This window comes from Dunckerocampus dactyliophorus, chromosome 3 (assembly GCF_027744805.1).
Source record: "Dunckerocampus dactyliophorus isolate RoL2022-P2 chromosome 3, RoL_Ddac_1.1, whole genome shotgun sequence".
Lineage (NCBI taxonomy): Eukaryota > Metazoa > Chordata > Actinopteri > Syngnathiformes > Syngnathidae > Dunckerocampus > Dunckerocampus dactyliophorus.
Window position 1 is genome coordinate 15,185,096 of NC_072821.1, and position 20,984 is coordinate 15,206,079.

Here is a 20,984-nt window from a genome sequence, read left to right on the forward strand (position 1 = left end):
GGTTAGAGTCGGACTTTCTGGAACGAATTAATGGCGCTAATCAAGGTTAGCTACTCCAGTAGCTAAAGAGTGATTTGAAGTACAGAGATAAAGTCATTGTATTGTAGAATGGACACATTCCAACTGACCAGCTACATAGTAGTCCAACAGTAGACACATGGCCTTCTACACTTATCTTTGAAGCATAAAAACAGTGACATTTCACGCAGAACTTGATGTAACATGTCTCGACCTTTATAGGTGGATACGTGCACATACCAAATGTTACCCCCCTTCTGGGATGCAGCGTGTCCAGTTTTTTGGGCGGTAGTGGGGTGGGTGGAGAATGTGTTTTGAATGAGAGTGGCAAGTGGCGTCCACTGTGTGTTCTTTTAGACAGATCAATAGCTCAGTGTGTGAGAGAGTGTCTTAAGAGCTGTTGTGTGGTGCTCTCAGCTGTGGCAGACCTGTTAGTGCTGCAGAGGGGAGCTGCGCGCCCCTGCCTCGGTACCAGCAGTGGCCTGAGGGGGGCTTTTAGTACGAACACAAATGTCAACCACACATAGACTATTAGTGTTTAGTGTAGTTATTAAATGGACTTTATTTGTCCTTTAGGAGGCTAAAAGGCTCACTTAAAGGGGACCTGCGTGACACCGGGGCAATTTGCGAGTTTGGTAACTTTGGAGCCGCTCATTGCAGACACATGGGCGCAGATAAGTGTAAAGGCTGTAGTGCTGCGAGTGTGTGTTTGTGGTCTGTGTGTGTGTATGAAGTACAGTGAGTGTATGCTAAAAGGCACTTAGGCCATAACATATCTCACTGGGGTCTGGTAGCAGCGTGTTTTGCGGTCAGAGAGGCTTTTTAAAAGGTTAATGTTAATCTATACCAAACAAAGCCCAAGAGGAGCTTTTACAGCTCTGGACAGTTGAGTGAAATGAGCTTGATGAAATGGTAACTAATGCACTACCCGGTCTGCTGTAAGTACCACAATAAGCAAAATACATCCCATGTTGGATGTATAATGTATTGTGCTTTTTCACTGCTGCAAATCATCGTGTAACTTTGGTGTTACAGCATGTTCTCAGGCAAGGGCTTTGTAGTCCAATGTGACCTGTGTGTTTATCTACATGGAAGACTGTTTTCTTTAATGCATATGAAGCAGGTCGGCACGGTGTGCTGTGGCTGCACGCGAGGCCATGCTTAGACGCCCACAGAAGCAGCCACCTTATCGAAAAGAGAACATGAAAAGTCACTCGGGTTCCCGCCGCCGTAAATCACGCATGGTTGTTTGTCTCCTTATCACTCCAGGTGTGCCGATGCTCTCCGTCCAGCCCAAAGGGAAACAGAAGGGGTGCGCTGGCTGCAATCGCAAGATTAAAGACCGCTACCTGCTCAAGGCCCTGGACAAATACTGGCATGAGGACTGTCTCAAATGTGCCTGCTGTGACTGCCGCCTTGGGGAGGTGGGCTCCACCCTTTATACGAAAGCCAACCTCATCCTGTGTCGCAGGGACTACCTGAGGCAAGAAAAACACACAATCACTTCACCGCAGTCCCCACAAACACAAAAGACACATGCAACATGAACGGATCACAAAGCTTTTATTTGACTTTTGGTACAATCTTTGCTTTGTTTTCGTTTGCAGCGGTGTGTATTTTACCACTTCCTCCATTCATAGTAACATTCCCAAGGAAATAAGTAACATTTTAAGATATTTTGGAATCTATCACTTTGCCAGGAACAACACTCAGTACTGCTGAGTAAATGCATTTAGGAAGGAGTGGCTTACGTGCTACATTTTTAATACTTGAGACTACTTTTGAACAGCTTTGAAAATGGTGTCAATTCCCCTGTTGCCTTTTTGGAAAAAGGCAAGAACCATTGCTCAAAAACACTTTTTAAAAATTCTGACACTCCTCCTGCCTTTTCTGAAGCAATCAGTGACACAAGAAGTTCAATGCTAAACAAAAGTCCTAGCAAATCAATGTCACTTTTGCACGGGCACAACCTGGCATGTACTGTATTTCTCATGCTTTAGTCCAGTGGTCCCCAACCCCCGGGCCGCGGGTATTTTTACCATTTTTCTTTCACCTCAAATTTGGTCTCAAATGCTGATACTATGTGGGAATGCATAAAGGTAAGTTTTGATGAGCACATTATTGAGCGCTAATGTGCACATTTGTCTCAAGTTAATTCATGCTAGCGCCCTGCCTTTTACCACACACGTCAAACAGCGATGTAATAATCTCTCTGGAAAAACTTGGCTGGAACTTGAACTGGTGGATGGTGGGTCGGCATTCAATTTGTGCTTTTAATTTGATGTTATTCATGTCTTACTTTTACACAATACATAATAAATAAGATAAATTAGACTGCTATAATGTATGAAACCCCCCTCCCCGCCTGGTCCGCGGGAGATTTGTGGGAACACAAGCTGGTCCGTGGGTCAAAAAAGTTTGGGGACCACTGCTTTAGTCTACAGTGTAAGATGTTGTTTTCTTGTCCATCTTATGTGCTGTTGACACAACTTCATTTTAAACTGAAAACATAACTGTTTTGCATCTACAACACCTCCACAAAGTCAAAAGATTCTGAAAATAACACTGTCTGGACGTGCACAAGTATGTCACAACCAAAACAACAATGGAGGACCACAGTTCTTGCTTATAGTGGGACCCATAAGCACACCACCATATTCTATTAAAAGTTTGTCCTAACACTGCTACATCACTTTTGGCTATTTTGTATTTCCACTATTTACCACCACGTTATTATGACCAATGGAGTCACATTACAAATCACATTGGACATTATGGTTCCAAAAGGTACAATGAAAACCGAAACGTACAAAACTAAATACATGTTTCCTGTAAGAAATAATGTAAATTAAACAACTTAACAAATTACTTCGCTCCAGACACCCAAAAATATTAGCAAAACCCAAAACCAGGACGTGCGGTTCCACTCTACTTATACAGTAGACGCCCCTACAACGTAAATAATCCGTTCCGAGAACGTTTACGCTATAGGGTTTTTACGTTATACGAAGCCTAAAATACATGTAAATAGCCTAATCCGTTCCAAGATCTTCCCAAACTCACCCCTTTGGCCCTTCAAAATATTCAAAGTCCACCAAATATGGTGGGGAAATATAAGAAAACGTTAGCATAAACATAGTAGAGTAACATTCCAATATAAAATAAGGTAATAAATAAGATTACTGTAAATGAATAAAACTGAAAAACATAAACAATCAACTAGTTTAAGGAGGTTGAAGGGAGAAGCCTGTCTCTCACACAAACTCACGTATAATTCAGCCAATGAGATGAGAGGGTAGGCGGTGCCCCGATAATCAGCAAATGAGATGAGAGCGTAGGCGGTGCCCCGATAATCAGCCAATGAGATGAGAGCGTAGGCGGTGCCCCGATAATCAGCCAATGAGAGCGTGAAGCGTCAGAAGGCGTCACCAAGTGTACTCTGTTAGCCATGGAAAATGTTTCCCCTCTCTCTGTCACGCGAGCTATTCAAATAGAATTTCTGAACTTGCACCGACTTGACGCTTTACGTATTATGGAATTTCTTACGTTATACGATACAAAAACTTGACATAACTTATTTACGTTCAGTGGAATTTACGTAAAAGGAGGTTTACGTTATGCGAGGTACTACTGTATATGTTAAATTTTAAGCCACAGTCAATGGTTTGGATGCACCTTACCATTTAAAGCATGACCAAGTCAAACTTTTGACTCGTACTGTACACTCATAGAGTAGAAAAGAGACTACAGTGTAGTGTGTTTGTGTGTGTCATTGCCAACTACTGGTCTGCAGTTATGTTTTGCAAGGTCAATCCAATGCAACTATATTTGCCGAACACATATAAAACACATATAAACACACATAAAACTCAGGTTGAAATTTAACTGAATAATTCAGCTGCTTAATTATTTTGTATGCTCCAAAGTTTATCTAAGCACACCTCTCTAAAGAGTAGTATCAGTTCAGGCTGGTCCAACAATATTAATAAACCACGAGAGTAGATGAGCTAGGTTTACATGACCAATAACTATTGAAAGCCAGCATGCAGTACCATCAGTGGTTTTAAAACTCTTATTGCAAGGTGAAATTACTACACATTGCTACTGTAATTTTGCCAAAAGCTAAATTTTCAATAAGAATTGCCATTAAGTACTCATTTTGCTTGAGATGACATGATGCCAAATCAAGTTGATTACTCATTATAATGTTTTCATTGTTCTTTTTTGTTGTTGTCGTTTCTGCGTACATGAACACGTGAGGCATATGTCATGTCAAGAGTTGTAGGAGAGCTGTGAGAAATGTCAAGACAGCCTTGTTGCTTCACCAGTGTCTTTGTCTCCCTCCGCGCTCACACACACAAGCACACACACACACACACACGCAGACACGCACATGCACATCTTCAGATGCCCCTAACCATCTGCTAGTTAAATTAAACATGACCATTTCCTGAGCGTTAAGTCACATTCCCAATGAGATCGGACCACTTATCCGAGAGGGAATCCCCCAGAGGCTGACTTAGAGATACCGGTGCCCTTGCTCCCCCCTCCCTCTTCTTAAACACCCTCCCTGGCACTGTCCTCCCCCATTCACCAATTCCCCTTCTGCTCACAATCCCTCATTGATATCCACAGCCTACCTACTAGGTTTTAATTGGTTCATTATTCTGATTTAGAGCAACCTGTTCCAACAGCTCTCATCAATTCACTAAGATTAAAAGTTTAGAGAACCTTCATCAACTTACTTTCCTCCTATACCTAGCTCACTCAGGGATCCTTGTGACATTTCGCTTACATCTCATCTTTTCCTGTGACCCAGAAGCAGCCCTCTCTTAGTGGCGTTACGTTGATATAGGCCATTACCATCCATCAGGTCCCAGCGTCAGTTAATGCTTTTAAAATGCAGTGAGAGCTCCACTAAAGACCCGTTTTTGCCCCCAGAAGGGGCAGATGCTGCATATGAGGTAATAATAAATGGGCAAATGACCAAGCGGCGGCAAAAGTGATGAAGTGCAGAGTTGCACATGTAAAAATATATCCTCCGAAAGGACAGCACTCCTAACCCGTAAGCCATGAGAGGAAAAAAGAAAGGCTTTCACATGCACACAGTGGAGAGGCGAGAAGTTGAGGTCAGAGAGTTGGGAGTAAAAATGGAGAACAACGTATGAATTCAAGCATACTTAACAGCAAATTAGGGATTATGAAACAAAGAGTTTTTCATGATGCTCTGTTGGCCAGGATGGTCTGCTCTTCAGAATGAAACAACACTTAAAGGCCGGAGATGCTTGACTAAATGCCATTGCCTTTGCCATTGCCTTGCATAGACGGTCAGCTGGCCGTTTCACAGAAAGTGATGCAGGCTTCATCCCCTCCATCTCTTTGCTTCCGCTTCTTGTGTGAAGTAAGATGAAGGCATCCCTCACATACAGTAATGACGTTAAATCTGTGCACTGAATTAGCCTCCTGCTCTACATTAAAAACAAGCAGGTGGATCAAACACACTTTGGTTATTTCCCAGGCTTTGGAACCCTGCCATGCTCCCATTAATTATTATAGGAGCCCCATCTGTGATTGTCCTTCAGTGGCATTAGCAGCTTATTGAATGCACTCACGCATTCAGGAATCTTCACCACACACACACCTCTGCCACTTTCCCCTTCTACCTTCCAAATGGTTGCTCTACAAAACGTTCAGATGTATAAACCTTTTTTTTCGTCCACACTATTATCACAAAGGATAATAACATATTAATTAGGTGTTTCATTCATGTCAAGGGCTCCGTATCATATGATTCCACCAGAGGCTTGACAATCTAGACGTGATGTGATCATCTCCACTGCATTTATTTAATCTCCTATTTCATTTATAAGAGAGGACATAATAGTCATCCACTTATCAAAATGGCAGCATAATTAACTGTAAGAGGAAAATGTTTTCAGATAATGAACATTTTAATTTATCCACAAACTGATGACAACGATAGCTCCATCTGGATGTGACTCACTTGTCTTGTAAAATCTGTCACGTCTTGATAGTTTCGAAGGTAAATCTCCCGTGGAAGTCAACACAAAAGATTCTCTTTCAATAAGCACAATGGTCACACCGAATACACATGACTACACAACTAGCATTTAAAGTATACACATTTAAGCACATTTACAAAATAAAAGACGTGTGCACAGTAGTACACACTGCTACCACTACTTTGTACATAATCATAGACAATTTAACAAAAAATACAATATTAATAAACATTAACAACATAAACATGCACTCAAAAATATGATTATTTTCAAAATGTTTCAATATATTATTAGTTGTGTTGAACTATTTTCATTGTTTTTGTTTTGTTGCTTTAATGTGAGCTACTGCTGCTACTATTTCTGCAAAAAAATATAATTTACATCAAGTTTGAATCATTTTGAGAGCCACTGTACCTCGTTGGCAGTATTAAAGCTTCTTGCCACGTCATACCAGTAACTTCACTTTGTCTTGGCAATGTCATTCAATGCACTGCAGACTAATTAACATCAGCAAAATTGTGTTCCACCCTAAACTGTCAGCTAATAATACCTCGAAAGCTCAAACAAAAATGGCATCTTTTAATTTGTGTGAAATAAACCATAAAAAACTCTGACAGCAGCAGCTTTTTCTCGCATCAAAGGTTATGCTTTCAAGACTGTTAGCGAAGGTTACAACAAGCACACATTAACAGCTTGTTTTGTTTAATCTGACAAAACCTGAGGTCTCTAAGAGAACAGGTTAGAAGACTTCAAGAGTTACAGTCCAATCTTAGAGCCACAATGCGGCCTTGCGGGAGCTGGAAGTGTTTGGCGTTCGCAAAACAGCACATTGAGAGACAGCCTTTTTATTCACGAACAACTCCTTGAAGTTTGACAAAACAGAAGAATGAGAGCGGTTTCTCAGGTTCCTTGCTGCAACATCAACATCCAATTTAAAGCTTTTTGCCGCAACAAAAAAGAGGAAAATATAGCTGATTGGTAGACAGTTATTGGACGTCCCCAACACAATGGGTTTTAATTCCAGAAGGGCACCCTAGTTAGACCATGTGAGAAGCAAATCATGAAGTAAACCATGCATAACAAGGTTATTTGTTATAGTTTCTAATCATACTACACTGTGAAAATCCTTTGACAGGCTGACCTTTAACCCTGGTATCACGGTGCTTTTCTAATTTGAGTGACACAATCTGTGATCCCGCTTAAAACTATTCATGCAAATCAAATTAAATACAAAAACACTTAATTAACACAATTGATTACTGCCTGAAAAGTAAAAATAACATGATGGTGAGTCATATGACGTATATGACTGTATTAATTCAATATTAGCCCTGAGGTAAAGATTGTGAGGTCAGCTTTCATCTATATTGCGTATCCTGCTTATCATCCTGAGGACATCCATTCCCATTAGGTACATTTAATGATGTCCAGTATAAGAGCTGTATCAAAAATGATGCCCTGTATAAAGGAGAAAGAATTTGTTTGGTTGAAGTCTGCAGCTAAAACGTATACTATCTGAAAGGATTTTAAATGCATCTCTTGTAGTGGATGTCATTATTGTGAGGATGTACCTAATGTTGTGTCTGAGTCCACAATAGGCCAACGGTTGACTCATTCAATGTAGTTAAAATAATTCAATAATCCTACAAATAATGCTACAAACTACCACAATACATCGATTCAAAATTCTGATGGGTCCAATTTCATATGAAAGCAATTATATGTTCATGCACCCCCCGAATTAAATACTATTGAGAAACTGATATCTATTTATTTATCTGTCCTATACGGACTGAACTCGAAAGTAGGACGATGAAAATGCAACAAAATGGAGAGCTGGGAAGCATACAAGTGTATTCAAGAGTCAAATTGCATGCTGAGTATGATAAATGTGTACATATCGACAGGTCTGCACTAGCATTGAAAGTGTCCCCTGCCTCTCACACCCACCCTAGCAGTTCACCGTGGAGTAGGAAGACGTGAAGCTTATTCAATCCGACCCCATCCCATCCGTTTCACATCAATTGCAATACATTTGTTCACTTCCTGTATTCCAAATGTACTCTTTGCTAGCTTAAAATACAAAGGAAAATGATAAGGTAATATAATAATATGATAAGGTAATATAAGGTACCATATTGTGACATGGTGATTAATCAAGATTAATTAATTAGAAAAAAACGTGATTAATCTGATTAAAAATGGTAACCATTTGAAAGCTTTAGTTTTTATTACTTATTAGTATTTTATGCTTTTTTACTCTATTTGTCCACGTTTGCTGGGTTTTTGTTTATTTTATTTCTGCAATGACCCGCATTCTACTGATGGCCCCTGCACCACATTTTGGACACCTGTGCGTATTTTGCCAAAAAGGCGAGGTGTTGACAGGCGATGGAGGAGTGTGTCCAAGCTCTGTCTTCTTGGCATTGTTGTTGGTCATGGGTTGGGTTGCATTGTGGAGGGGTCTTTACAGCTTTCTGCCCTTCATTGCATGGCGGTACAGAGATGGCACTCCACTCCCACTCTCCTGTGAGGCAGATAGTTCACCTTTGTTGACCGCTTGTATTTAATTACTGGATAAATGCATGACGCAAGAAACATTTCCTGTGTTTCACTTTTAATGCGCACCCCTACTCGCTAAATACAGCGACCATATGGCAAAATTGTCAACACGGATCTTTTCCACATATGAGGTGTGTTACGAAAGGGAGTTACTGTTGCCACAATACCATTATTAATGAAGCAAGACACCCACTTCATTTTCAGTACATTGTCACCGATACACCTGACTTTAATTTCTTCTGCTAACTTGGAGTATTAGTAACTAACCTTCACTGGTGCTTGTAAAGTTTGTGTTCAGCCAAATGTAACAAGTATAAATGGAACCGCTCAGTGGTTAACGGTGCAGACAAGTTCAAACATTTGCGTGTATTGATCTGACAAATCTTGAGTAACTTTGATCAAATGCAGGTAGGCTGGATTGCAAGGTGTTCGTAAGGCACTTAGTGTGTTTCCAATACTGCCTCATGCACAACCACATCCATATTACTCGCAAGACAGCTTTTCTCTAAAGGAGAAATCTTGTCATGTTTTAATCTCATGACACCCCTAATAATTACTATCTTAGTGTGCAAGTGAAAGGAAGAAAAGCTCTGATTTGCCTGTTGGTTTGCATGTGTAAATCTCAAGATCCTTTATATAATCCTTTTTCAGACTGTTTTCTATTGGAAAAATACTGTCTTATATTCAGGTTACCATGTCTGAATTCTCATCATTTCAATCAGCAAGTAACCACAAGAACTTTGACAAGCTAAATCATTATTTGTTCTGTTGTCAACCACAACATCTCAATTGATTTTTAATCAGAGCAATATCCATGTATTTATGAGATTAAGATGATTACAAACTGGAATCAACTTACTTGTTCATTTATCAGCATTAAGGATCAATTCTTATTTATCCTTAATTTGTCTGTCAGGAAGCTAATGTCCAACCGTAGAGCATCAGGTATGACAGGCGGCTGTGTATTGTGCAGTCTTATTACTGTGTAGTTTTCCATCACGCTCCACATCAGAGAGCACTAATTTGATGTTTTGGTTCAACTTTTGTAGCGTTTTAGCTTAAACCTGAATGTAAATGTGTTTGGATGTACAGTATCTCTTCAGCCCTGATATCCTATTAGCAAGGGGGAAAAAGCCAAATTGGGCCGGGAACTGCTGCTGATGTTATAACCCGGGCTCATCATTTACTGGTGGAAATACTGCACACACTCAAATGCATGTATTTTGCCTCTCATTTGGTTGGTGGGGATAAAACAAAATGGGCAGAATATTTGCCTGCTTTTAGCAAATAAAGTAAAGAGGGAGACCAAGAATGAAGTCGTTATTTATTTTTATATTTCAAAACTATCCGTTTATTTTGGCAGAGATTGATTGATAGATCAATAGATACAAGGCGTCCAGTCACAGTATACTGGACGTAAACTATAATACCTCAAATCCAACATTTAAGAGGACAAGGACACGCCATGCTCCTTCACCCTCATTGAGCCTTTGTGTGTTTTTCACTGGATGCCTGTTCTAATACTGTACTGCTGCATTATTATCCAGTATGCAGTTATACAGTATGTGCATTTAGGTTACTCATCATGGGGGGGGTCTCACTATCATCCACAGGGCTTTGAGCTTCAATGATGTTTAGCAGGCTATATATATGTAACCTCTTAAAAGGTTATTTTCAGAGTAGGCCAAGCTAAAAGCGAATGTACACAAGTGTTGAATTGTACACTCAGTGGTGACTGAAACTAATATAACCAAGCCCCCCCTAACTCAAGGCACATTATAGCATATTCATGGCTAAATAGAGCTTATTCAGCATTGTGGACCATGTTTGTTAAGGTTTGCTATTGTTTTTGGACTGAATGAGTATGTCTTTTCACAGTCGCGTACCCCTTCAGCACGCAATAAAACATCTTAGTTTGATATATCTCATTAATTATTATATGATTATATCATTACTTAAATTGGAAAAGGAAATATTTCCAAAAGAATCTGTGGCAAGCTATGGTGAAACTGTGATCTTTATGCCCTTTTGCTGTGTTATGCTGTGGTCTGCAACAACATGACATACAAGGAATCATTTGTAAAACAGTGCAACTCCTGTTGCACATAAACCTAATAATTACAAATAATTACAAAAACAATGGCACATGAAGTACAGAAATTAATAAGGAAATTAACTCAATACGAGGCTTACTGAGCTAAATGGACATATGAGCTCAAATGGCATGAGATTATGCACACTAGCACTCAGCACAGAGCTAACAACATGATTAAACCTCACCAATATTCATTCACCCACGGCATTAACGTTTGTGAACAAGGACGAGGTGGAAGGAAGAATAGAAAAACAAATACAAAAAAGACATAATTCTCAACCTGCGTCACACGGCTGCAACGCCTAAAGAAAGACTAATTCTTGGTGAAGTACAAAGAACATAAACATGCGCAATTGTGCACTTTTTAACATAATCAGACGAAACAAAATACCGGCTCATACAGCTCAGAAAATGCACAAATTAGTCAGCACCAGCTTATATACTAGCTTATATACTAGTTTATATAACATACACACTACAATGAACAACTTGTGCTCTGGCTCCTTTCTTCAGCTCTGTACTCCCGACACAGTCCAAGCGCTGTTCATATAAGGTGTTCATGCGCATTATGAAACTTTCAGTGTTAGGCGCTAATATAGTCACGCAGTTTTTTAATTTTGATTCACATACTCCGTACCGCAAATAGTACACCGTACCCCGCTTTGGGAACTGAGGTTCTATTATATTCCATCAAGATGATAAAATGATCGCTCATGTTTTGGCCACAAAAACTGTTAATGGGAAAAATTAAGTACTCTTTTTGTGTCTCCACCAACATTTTTTTTATACTACATCTTTACCAGTGTGTCCAAAAGTGTTGTAACAGGAAGTGGAAAAACCTTCTTGAGCCTCCTCTGTTTGACCGACAACCACCAGGCAGCAAACTTGTAGTATTTTACTGTAACATCAAGCCGGTGTGACAATATTCCTGTTTTACACCCTATGAATCCCTCTGTGAGAATATTACAACGTTGTTTCTTCCCTGCAACTCCTCTGGGCCAGTGGCCTCTAATTAGAAGCAGGGCTGCAGGATAGATGTTTTCTTTAACAAGGTGAAAGCAACATAGACAAGAAAGAACATTAACACTATGACTCCTCAGTCTGGGCTTTACAAATTTACGGAAATGGTTTAACATGCAGTGGGTATTGCTTCTTCAGAAGATATGAAGCAGTCCCCTTATTCTGCAGATTATATAAATCTACCAATGCTTATAAAATTCCACATTAAACACATGAATAGAGGCAAATATGTGAGAAGTATGTGCCATTGTATTGAGGACAAAAGAAAGCTACACCTTGCTTTGTATGGGACTAATTAATCCAGGAAAGACGAACAAGCGCAGGCTTCTTTGTTCACTCAGCAATGTGTGGTGTATGGTTGAGGCAATTGGACTCCGATGGAACTAACACTGAGCTCAAAATGGGTAGGAATTAAAGGAAGAATCTTCCCTTTCAAAGAGGCACAAAAAGCAAACCTCGAGCAGGTAAAAACAAAAGAAGTAGTGACAGCACTACAGAGAAGAACAACAAAAGCTAACATGGCTGACCAGAAAAACACAGGAAATCCAGCTGGCTAGCAAGCAAGAGCATGCTGGCAGATGATTGGCTGACGGCAGAAGCAATGCGTGGCTAATGACACCAATGATGACCAATGAAAGTGACTTATTTGCCCAAAACCAGTCCAAGAGATTAGTTATTTAATTAACAAAGACATCTAAAACAAGATGACGAGTTGGGGGCGGAGTTGTTAGTCAATTTGTATTTATTTTCAAGTTTAAAAGAAGACCATTTAAACATAAATACAAATATACACATTCTGCATGAAAAAGAGCAACTATGACACCACAAACTAGCTTCGGGCTAACATTGCTACTGGTGTTGTATGTTATTTGTGTTGTCCAAAGTCTGGCTCTGGGGCCATTTGTTGTCTAAAGCTAGTTTTGTAGACTTGTACATATGAAATGAAACAGCCTGCATTAAAAATATTTGGAAGAAGGCAAAAAAAATTACATTACTGTGGAACCTCGATTAGCTTCTGCCCCGTATTTTTGGTTAGCGTAAAAAATGTACACCAAAGTTTTGCCTTGGTTTGCTTTTTAGCATACGTGTCTTGTCGGGTTATTAATACACTGCATGAGTCAAACTGTGTTTTAATGTATTTGTATGTATTTGTATCACAAACGTCCTTGTTAGCATAGCTGGTAGCATAACAAGATGGAAACTGGAACCAGAAGTCAGCTACGTCGCCCATTTATGTTGTCATCAGCGGTTGACTCTCAAAACTTTTAACACAAAACATGTTTCTATAGTTTTACAATTATACAGTAGTTTAACATGCATAAAGCAATCCTAAATGCATATACATGATGAATGAAAGGGATAAATGAACATTTAAGGTTACTTTTACCTTCATTGAAGACATGGCTGTCAAGAATCACGTATCCAATGAAGGTCAAAGTAACCAAAAACGTTAACGTAGTCCTTTCATTTTTATCATTTATGCGTATTTATATGCATTTCGAATTGTTTTCTGCATGTAAAACTACAATTGTAACTCAATATAATTATGAAATGGTCTTATTTAAAATAGTTCAGTAGTCCATGTAAAAACAGAATATGTGTAAAGATAAGAAGTAAAAAAATAAAAAAGGAAGAAGTAAGAGAACATAAATCTTCTGAACTCATGGCTTCATTATAGTTCACAGCCTTCTTTTGCACTAAACCCAGCTGGCTTTGCTCACAGACACATTAGTTATTTTTGATTTAGAAGAAGAAAAACAATTTGCCAAAATGGTTTAGCTCAGACTTGTTTTCGTTGTTTTTGCATTGTACAAGGGATATAGTCTTTGAAGACGATTAAAACCATGTGATCATTTTAATTAGATCATTAGGCGAGAATTAAGATCTATGTTTGTTTCTCCCATGAACACAACACCGAGCAGGCGCCAGGAAAGATTTGTGGATTACATACACATTGCCATTCTGTCCCATTTTCCCATTCCCGCTGCAGAATTTTCTCTTGTGCGCTCGCTGTTGTTATTTTTCCTTCTGCTCTTATATTGCATGGAGGTAAAGAGAAGGTGGCTTAATCTGTGTGTGCTCTCTGTCATCCAGGCTCTTTGGTACTACGGGAAACTGCGCAGCCTGCAGTAAACTGATCCCAGCCTTTGAGATGGTGATGAGAGCCAGAGATAATGTTTACCATTTGGACTGTTTTGCCTGTCAGCTTTGTAACCAGAGGTAAGATCGCACATCACCACCAACATCCCTTCAAAAAATGGAGCGTTAATGGAGCACATCAGAATGTGCATAAATAGTAAAGAGATGGCTGTTTGCTTGGATTATTACAGGCTACACAAGCATTAGCCAGTCAAAGAGTGTTGTAAAAATAAAGTTTAGGTCTGCTAATAATTTTTCTTGCCACACACTAACAGCAGTTTGCAGCTAGATCTGTAAATCTAATTGCAAGGGCACTGCAAAATGAGCTCTTTGGAGGTGGTAGTGTTGCTGCCTGGACACAGGTGTGAAGTGGCCTTTTCTTAGTCATGGCAACAGGTATGGTACTGCAATGAACACAAAGCCCATAAAAATAATATGACATATCCAAATATTGCTTTTCCCCCATTAGAATACTGTTGGTAATGGCGGCGGTCTGGGAGCAGAATGTCTCTCGCATGCTTGTCAGGGGTGCTGTGACCCTGTTCTTCGGCACAGCACAAGCCCATTAACCTTGTGCGGGCCACATTCAGCTACCATAGTGAACACCTGCTGTAAGGGAATTATGATCGCGGTTTCTCCTCGTCTCACTTGGCAGCCACCGTGTCACCTGGCACAGTAATGACTGTTTCAACAGCATGGCACGTAACGAACGCCAACCTATGTTCTGCTATGTCTTCGCTCCCCTTTACATCAATGAGCTGTCGCCACTGTGTCAAAGAAACAAATATTAGCATAGAGAGGTACAGTGGCCAAGGCTGCTAGAATGACAGTTGATTACTTACTATTATTAATAGGACTGTGAAAAATAACACATTCACGGCAGTAACTAATTTATTTCATTAATTACATTAAGATTTTTAGGGTAGTTAAGGCACGCGCATCATGGCAAGCCACACCTCTCTGTTACGACAGCGGTTGGAGGCAAGTGAAGCGTCCCCATAGATGTACACAGAGTCTGACCCTCTGTTATGTATCTCCAACTCACAAAAACAACTCTCTCTTCATCCTCGGAACAACACTTCCTCGTTCACCACCTCACTACAGCGAGGTGTGTTCACGGACACTCTGAAGTACAGCTGTCAGGAGCTCCAAGGCAAACAACACACAACATCGTGTCTGAATGCACTGAACAAAATAAGAAAACCACAAGCAATCTTCTATTTTCATTTTATTGAATTGTACGTAGGATTAAAGTGTGGTATCTCTTAGTTTTACAAATCTTACTATACTGTGTTTGAAAATGACAATACTGTACTAAATACCTGTAACTCCATTCTCCATCCTGTTCTGTCATTTATCTTTCTGTTAGTAAAATACAACTAAATGTTTTAGACATAGTAAGGAATCAAGATTAATTAACTTGTAAGCTGTGATGAACCTGATTAAACATTTTAATAATTCGACAGCCCCAATTATTGGTAGCAATGTGACGAAATCTTGGTATATCAAACTATTGCGATATTTAACCTTATAATGGATTATTGATGCTCTCTCCCCACGTAATGTGTTTTTTTCTTATTATTGAAATATAGTAGCCGTTACAAACTTCCGCTATAAACCGCTGCTCGCAAATCCACGGAGAGAGCAGGGCTCATTTGTGACGGATGGACTTTGAGGGCCACAGAGTTTTACATGACAGTCACTGTGCAAAAGAGTGGAGACTTGCCACTTCGGAGCCAGTTTGCGATCACTGGCTCACAGTATGAGCTTAGCGGTGGAGCTACCAAGCTACCAGCGTGTACGGTGTAGTAATTCTGTACTTGACCGCAAAATAAGGAGGAGACAGGATGTCGGCTTTCTTTGTTTGTTTTAATTCAAAGGTTGCCGATTAAACACGATCTCGTTACATCACCCCATAGCTCCGCTACAGCTTTTGGACCGTCTATTAGATCAATTAATAGCTGAGCAGTGTGCCGAGGACATGTTTTCAACGCATAGTTTCTGGATTCTGCTCACCATCATGGCGGCCTAACCCGCACAGGGCGTAATGCGGAAGTGGATGCCGATCGGCACTCCTGTTTTAACACTAGACTCCTTGGTTTACATGCCTGCTCATGCTGCTACAGAGAGCTTCCATTTTTAACAGATTTATGTGCTGAATCACGCTTCAGAATTTAAGTCAAAGTCAACATAGTGAGAAAACTTGACCGGAACCGACCAAAGTAATCATGGAAAACTTACCTACTGCTTGCAGTTCATACACTGCTAGCAGATACATATGACCTGAGAATACAATGACCTGGATAAATGACAGAATAGGCAAGATAGCTAGCTAGCTAGCTAGCTAAATAGATAGATAGATAGATAGATAGATAGATAGATAGATACCTTATATGTATCTGTGTTATAATAGCCGTAATAATTGCCGTTGAGGCAGCAGTGGTGTTCAAGATCCCGCTGTAAATGACGATGATGATGACTGGGTTTGCTTGACAGATGAGGATGAGTATCACAAATGGATCAGACATTTTGAGAGCCTTTTGATGAGCCAGTATCGTGGAGACAGGGACCTGACAAATTCTGAGCCTGGTGACGTCATAATATGCACATTAGATGAGTAAATTTACTCCCATCACAAACTTTGGGTTGTACTGATGATTTTTGTCATTTACAGAATGCCTTTATCTCTAACCATTTTCAAGTTACAACCTTTTGAAATAGTAATGCTAAAACGGAAAAAAACTCGCCCAACGGGTTAAGCAAAGCTTGCTATCTTGCTAGCTCGCGGCCCATTCAAGTCCCTGCACCATAAGAGTTGCTCAATGTGATGTAAACAATGGATAATAGGAATGTAAAGGCGACTACCAACATGTTGTCTCTATTATTTATGTCTGCGGGGATCTAATAATCTTAAAAAATATATTTAGTCATATATTTAGACAGTCATAAACAGGGTTTCTGTGCTCTAACTATGAAAACATAAAATTTATTAACACTGAATCCTGCACGTTATATAATAACAATAAACATGCACGTTAGGTTAATTGGCGACTCTAAATTGTATGAGTGTGAATGGATGTTTGTCTATGTGTGGCCTGCGATTGACTAGCGACCAGGCCAGGGTGTACCCCGCCTCTCACCCTCTCACCCTAAGTCAGCTGCAATAGGCTCCAGCGTACCCCCACTGCCCTAGTGAGGCAGAGAAAATGAATGAACATTATTAGAGCCCTCTAGACATAAAATACCACGCCTATCGTCGCCTTTACACACGTATTATCCAATATAGTAGACATAATAAGAGTAAATTAGGCATTTAAGACATAAATAAGACGTGTGTGTTGCTATACATGTGTTCCGTAGGGCAACTGAGTGTGAGTGGGGGTTCAGACTTGAGCTTTAGCTTGGCGTAGGTTACTGCAGCAACAGTAGCAAGCAGTTTTTTATTTGGTATTATTGTGCCTGTTGTGAGATCATTTTGACCTGCAGTAAAAGCCTGTTGCTCCGGCTTTTACTGGTGTTTGTGTCTCACCGAACATTCCAGTAACATTACTGACACCTCGTGTCCTGTGTTGATAATAAATATTCACAGCGTCTTTGAATGCATCCTCTGAAGGACTTATTTATTTATTTTAGTTCATTTTGCCATTCTTATACTTGAAAATGTTGAATTTAGGCAATAAATATGTTGAATTTGCTACAGTATTATTTTTTGTACTAATTGTACTTATTTTTTGACTAACGGTAGGTCGTATTCCACCACCGTACAGCATGATTTATTAAAAGATTTTTGAAAAACCGTGATAGAGTGAAGCCGGGAAATGCGAACCAGGAAGTGACAGGGGACGACTATAGAAATCTCATGTAAAGACGTAGCTGTCTTTTTCAGCCTTTTTTTGTATGGAAAGATACTGTTTTACATCCCCGTCAATACGGTATGTCATGATGAACCATCACACTCAATATAATGAGAGCAGGCAAGTAAAAAAGGTAATTTGATAATTGTCGGAATATATGTGTGTATTATTATTTGAGTGCCACAGCATTAAGAAATGAAAGAAATAACCTAATAAGACAACAATAACAATAAATAGTCCTGACTGGTACACTAATATTACATACATCAGTAAAGGAGGTGATTCGGGGTTGCTCATGGACTAGACCAAAGATGTTAAACAATGCATTATAGGAATGTATGCCATTTTACCACCAAAATGTTATTTCAAAGTAGCATTTGCACACATTGTTGTTTTACAGTTTGCAACACACACACATATCACTTTGTCGCAGCGTGGGCACTAATTATCTTGTGCTTGTTTGTCTCTTTCAACAGGTTTTGCGTGGGCGACAAGTTTTTCCTTAAAAACAACATGATTTTGTGTCAAATGGACTATGAGGAGGGTCAGCTGAACGGGAGCTTTGAGACCCAAGTCCAATAGTGGGAAGCTTGTGTCGTGGCAGCAACAATCAGCTCCACATGTTCCACACACGATGGATGTTCTGCTGCACTTGGAAAAAGACAAGCGTCTGTCTGCTTGCCTGCAATACTTTTTAAGACCCCTTGATTTGTTCCTAAGGACTCTATTGTAAATGTTCAACTTTTTGCCCCTCCCTCATCCCAACACTGAGCAGTTACAAATGTTGATGTACAGTTGTGCCTGCTTAGCTGAGCACTATATTGCTTGTATGTTTTGTGACATCGGTTTCAGGTTTGTTTGTTTTTTTCTTTGAGAAATGGTTCACTGGAGGGTATGTACAGTCTGTTTTCTCTGTATATATAAACTGGAACATTTATTTTATGAAATGTAATGCAATTTTATTACTAGTGTGAATTAAAGATTCTTAAATGTTCATAGTGAGTTTTTTCTCTCTCTTGTACCAAAACCAAAGTTGTCGAAGAGGGAACCCATCATTTGATTGAAATGTAATCATGTCTCCAAAACAGCAAAGCTGTCCAAGGCCTTGCAAGAGAAAATATATTTGAAGTACTTCTTGAAATCACGATGCAACAAAACATGTTTTGTTACATTTTACAAAGCTCTGACGGAATTAGATAAACTGTTGAAAATGAAGTAATATTTTATTTGGAATAAAAGAATGCTTCTCCAGACTGTGTTGTTGTCAAATTGCGGGTTGTTGTGAAAAGGAACGGAGGCTAACTGAGACATTCTCAGTGATTCATGTGGCGCTAATTGTCATCTGGCAATGAAGGTGAATCATTCTGGAAGTAAAAGAGAAGAAAAGGCATTAGAGGCTGGACAAAATGTTCTGCTCAGTCCAACTCTTTGGCTGTTATGAAACGCAAAAGAGTGCTATGGCCACACTGAAGCAAAACAAGAAACAATGTGATTTTATTTGTAATACATTTGCAAAGTTAACAGAAGAAAATCGGGATTTACCATGAACAAATTTGCACTACTGTATAGCTGTGCTTCCCAAACCTTTCAGTCACGTACGCCTTCAGACATTTGACGTGAAGCCATGTACCCTCCCTAAAAAACATGAACCTTTTTAAGGGAAAGACTTCTTGAGACGTCATCTGTACTTCTGTGAAGAAAGTGTCGAACGTTTCGCTCCTCATCCGAAGAGCTTCGTCAGCAAACTAACAAGTGCTGGTAGCCTAGGCCTTAAATACAGTAAGAGTGGGCGGAATTGGTGTGCCAACACCCTCCTCCTATGGTTCCTTACACTAAGACTGGGCGGAGTAATCCTGCCATTAGCACCTCCAAACAAAGGGAAGTGTAGCTCCCTGTAGTTGGGTATGAACGACTCTGATACTGGCTAGTTAGCATCTATTGTTCTGGCTTGGCCCTGGCTCTACCGACACTTCGACACTTTCTTCACAGAAGTACAGATGACGTCTCTAGAAGCCTTTCCCTCGATGGACAACTCCTGTACGACTGAGAGCCTACACAGACGCATGAACCTTTTAAAATATCTGAATTAACTTGAATTGTTGACCATGATTAATTTGTTAATTCATTTGGTAAGTATTTCTAGGTCAATTTTTTTGATTTTGCATGGTAAAATTTTGATCCGAGTTTAACTGCGCTAAGCTAGATATATTTTTCTTCAGTCTGACGTTAGGATCGTTCCGTTTGAATGGGTTGAATTTGGCCTTCACTTTTTAGTCCACTCACGATCGCTATGAGTTAAGTCTGCATATTAATATGATACCAAATTGAAGGGGGAAGTTTAACAAACATGTCAAAGCAGTATTCAAAGTACGAAAATACCTACAACCCTGGAAAAAGCCTCGCAATTTTCCGGGGAATCCCACTTTCTCCAGACAGCAGTGACGTGCGGTCATCAGTTGTCATGATGAAAAAAATAATACATGAAATAAATATTAATATTTGTCTATTGAACGGTATTATAAACGTCTGTATGATTCCAATGGGTTTTTTTAGTAAAAATTGCTGAAATGGCACATTTTTGCACAAACCCCGCCTCTCGTCTGAGTGGCTCAAGAACAAATCATCTCTTAGAGCCGGCTCTTTGCCTCATTGGGAGCCAATTGGTAGCCGATCAGTTTTTCCCTCGTCTTTCTTTCTGTTAAAGCCGACTGTCATTGGTCAAGATGTGTGGCGGCGTCTCTGTGTCCACACTGAGCAGAGGGAGGGGCGGGGTTAAACATGCTGTGGTGCTCTTAGAGCCGATTCATTTGTGAGAAATTTGCATGAAGAGATTTGACCTATTTTGACCTATTTGTCTATTGAGATAGGTCTTTGTTTTTGTATTTTATAGCAGTGGTCCCCAACCTTTTTTGACCCACGGACCGGCTTGTGTTCCCACAAATCTCCCGCGGACCGGGGGTTCGTACATTCGCGCGATCTAATTTATCTTACTTATTATGTATTGTGTAAAACTAAGACATGAATAACATCAAATTAAAAGCACAAAATGAATGGTGACCCACCCTCCACCAGTTCAAGTTCCAGCCAAGTTTTTCCAGAGAGATTATTACATCGCTGTTTGACGTGTGTGGTAACAGGCAGGGCGCTAGCATGAATTAACTTGAGACAAATGTGCACATTAGCACTCAATAAGTCATCAAAACTTACCTTTATGCATTCCCACATAGTATCAGCATTTGACACCAAATATGAGGTGAAAGAAAAATGGTAAAA

The 20,984-nt window shown here is 39.8% G+C and overlaps 1 protein-coding gene across 1 annotated transcript in view; it reads left to right on the forward strand.

The window, feature by feature from the left end:
- Positions 1-18,705, forward strand: part of lmo1 (LIM domain only 1) — a 39,337-nt gene extending 20,632 nt beyond the window's left edge. The window contains exons 2-4 of the mRNA XM_054771121.1: positions 1,288-1,501; positions 13,813-13,938; positions 18,188-18,705. Coding sequence (XP_054627096.1) covers positions 1,288-1,501; positions 13,813-13,938; positions 18,188-18,293 — 446 coding nt within the window. The 3' untranslated portion in view covers positions 18,294-18,705. The remainder of the gene's footprint in view (positions 1-1,287; positions 1,502-13,812; positions 13,939-18,187) is intronic.
- The last annotated feature ends 2,279 nt before the right edge of the window (positions 18,706-20,984 follow it).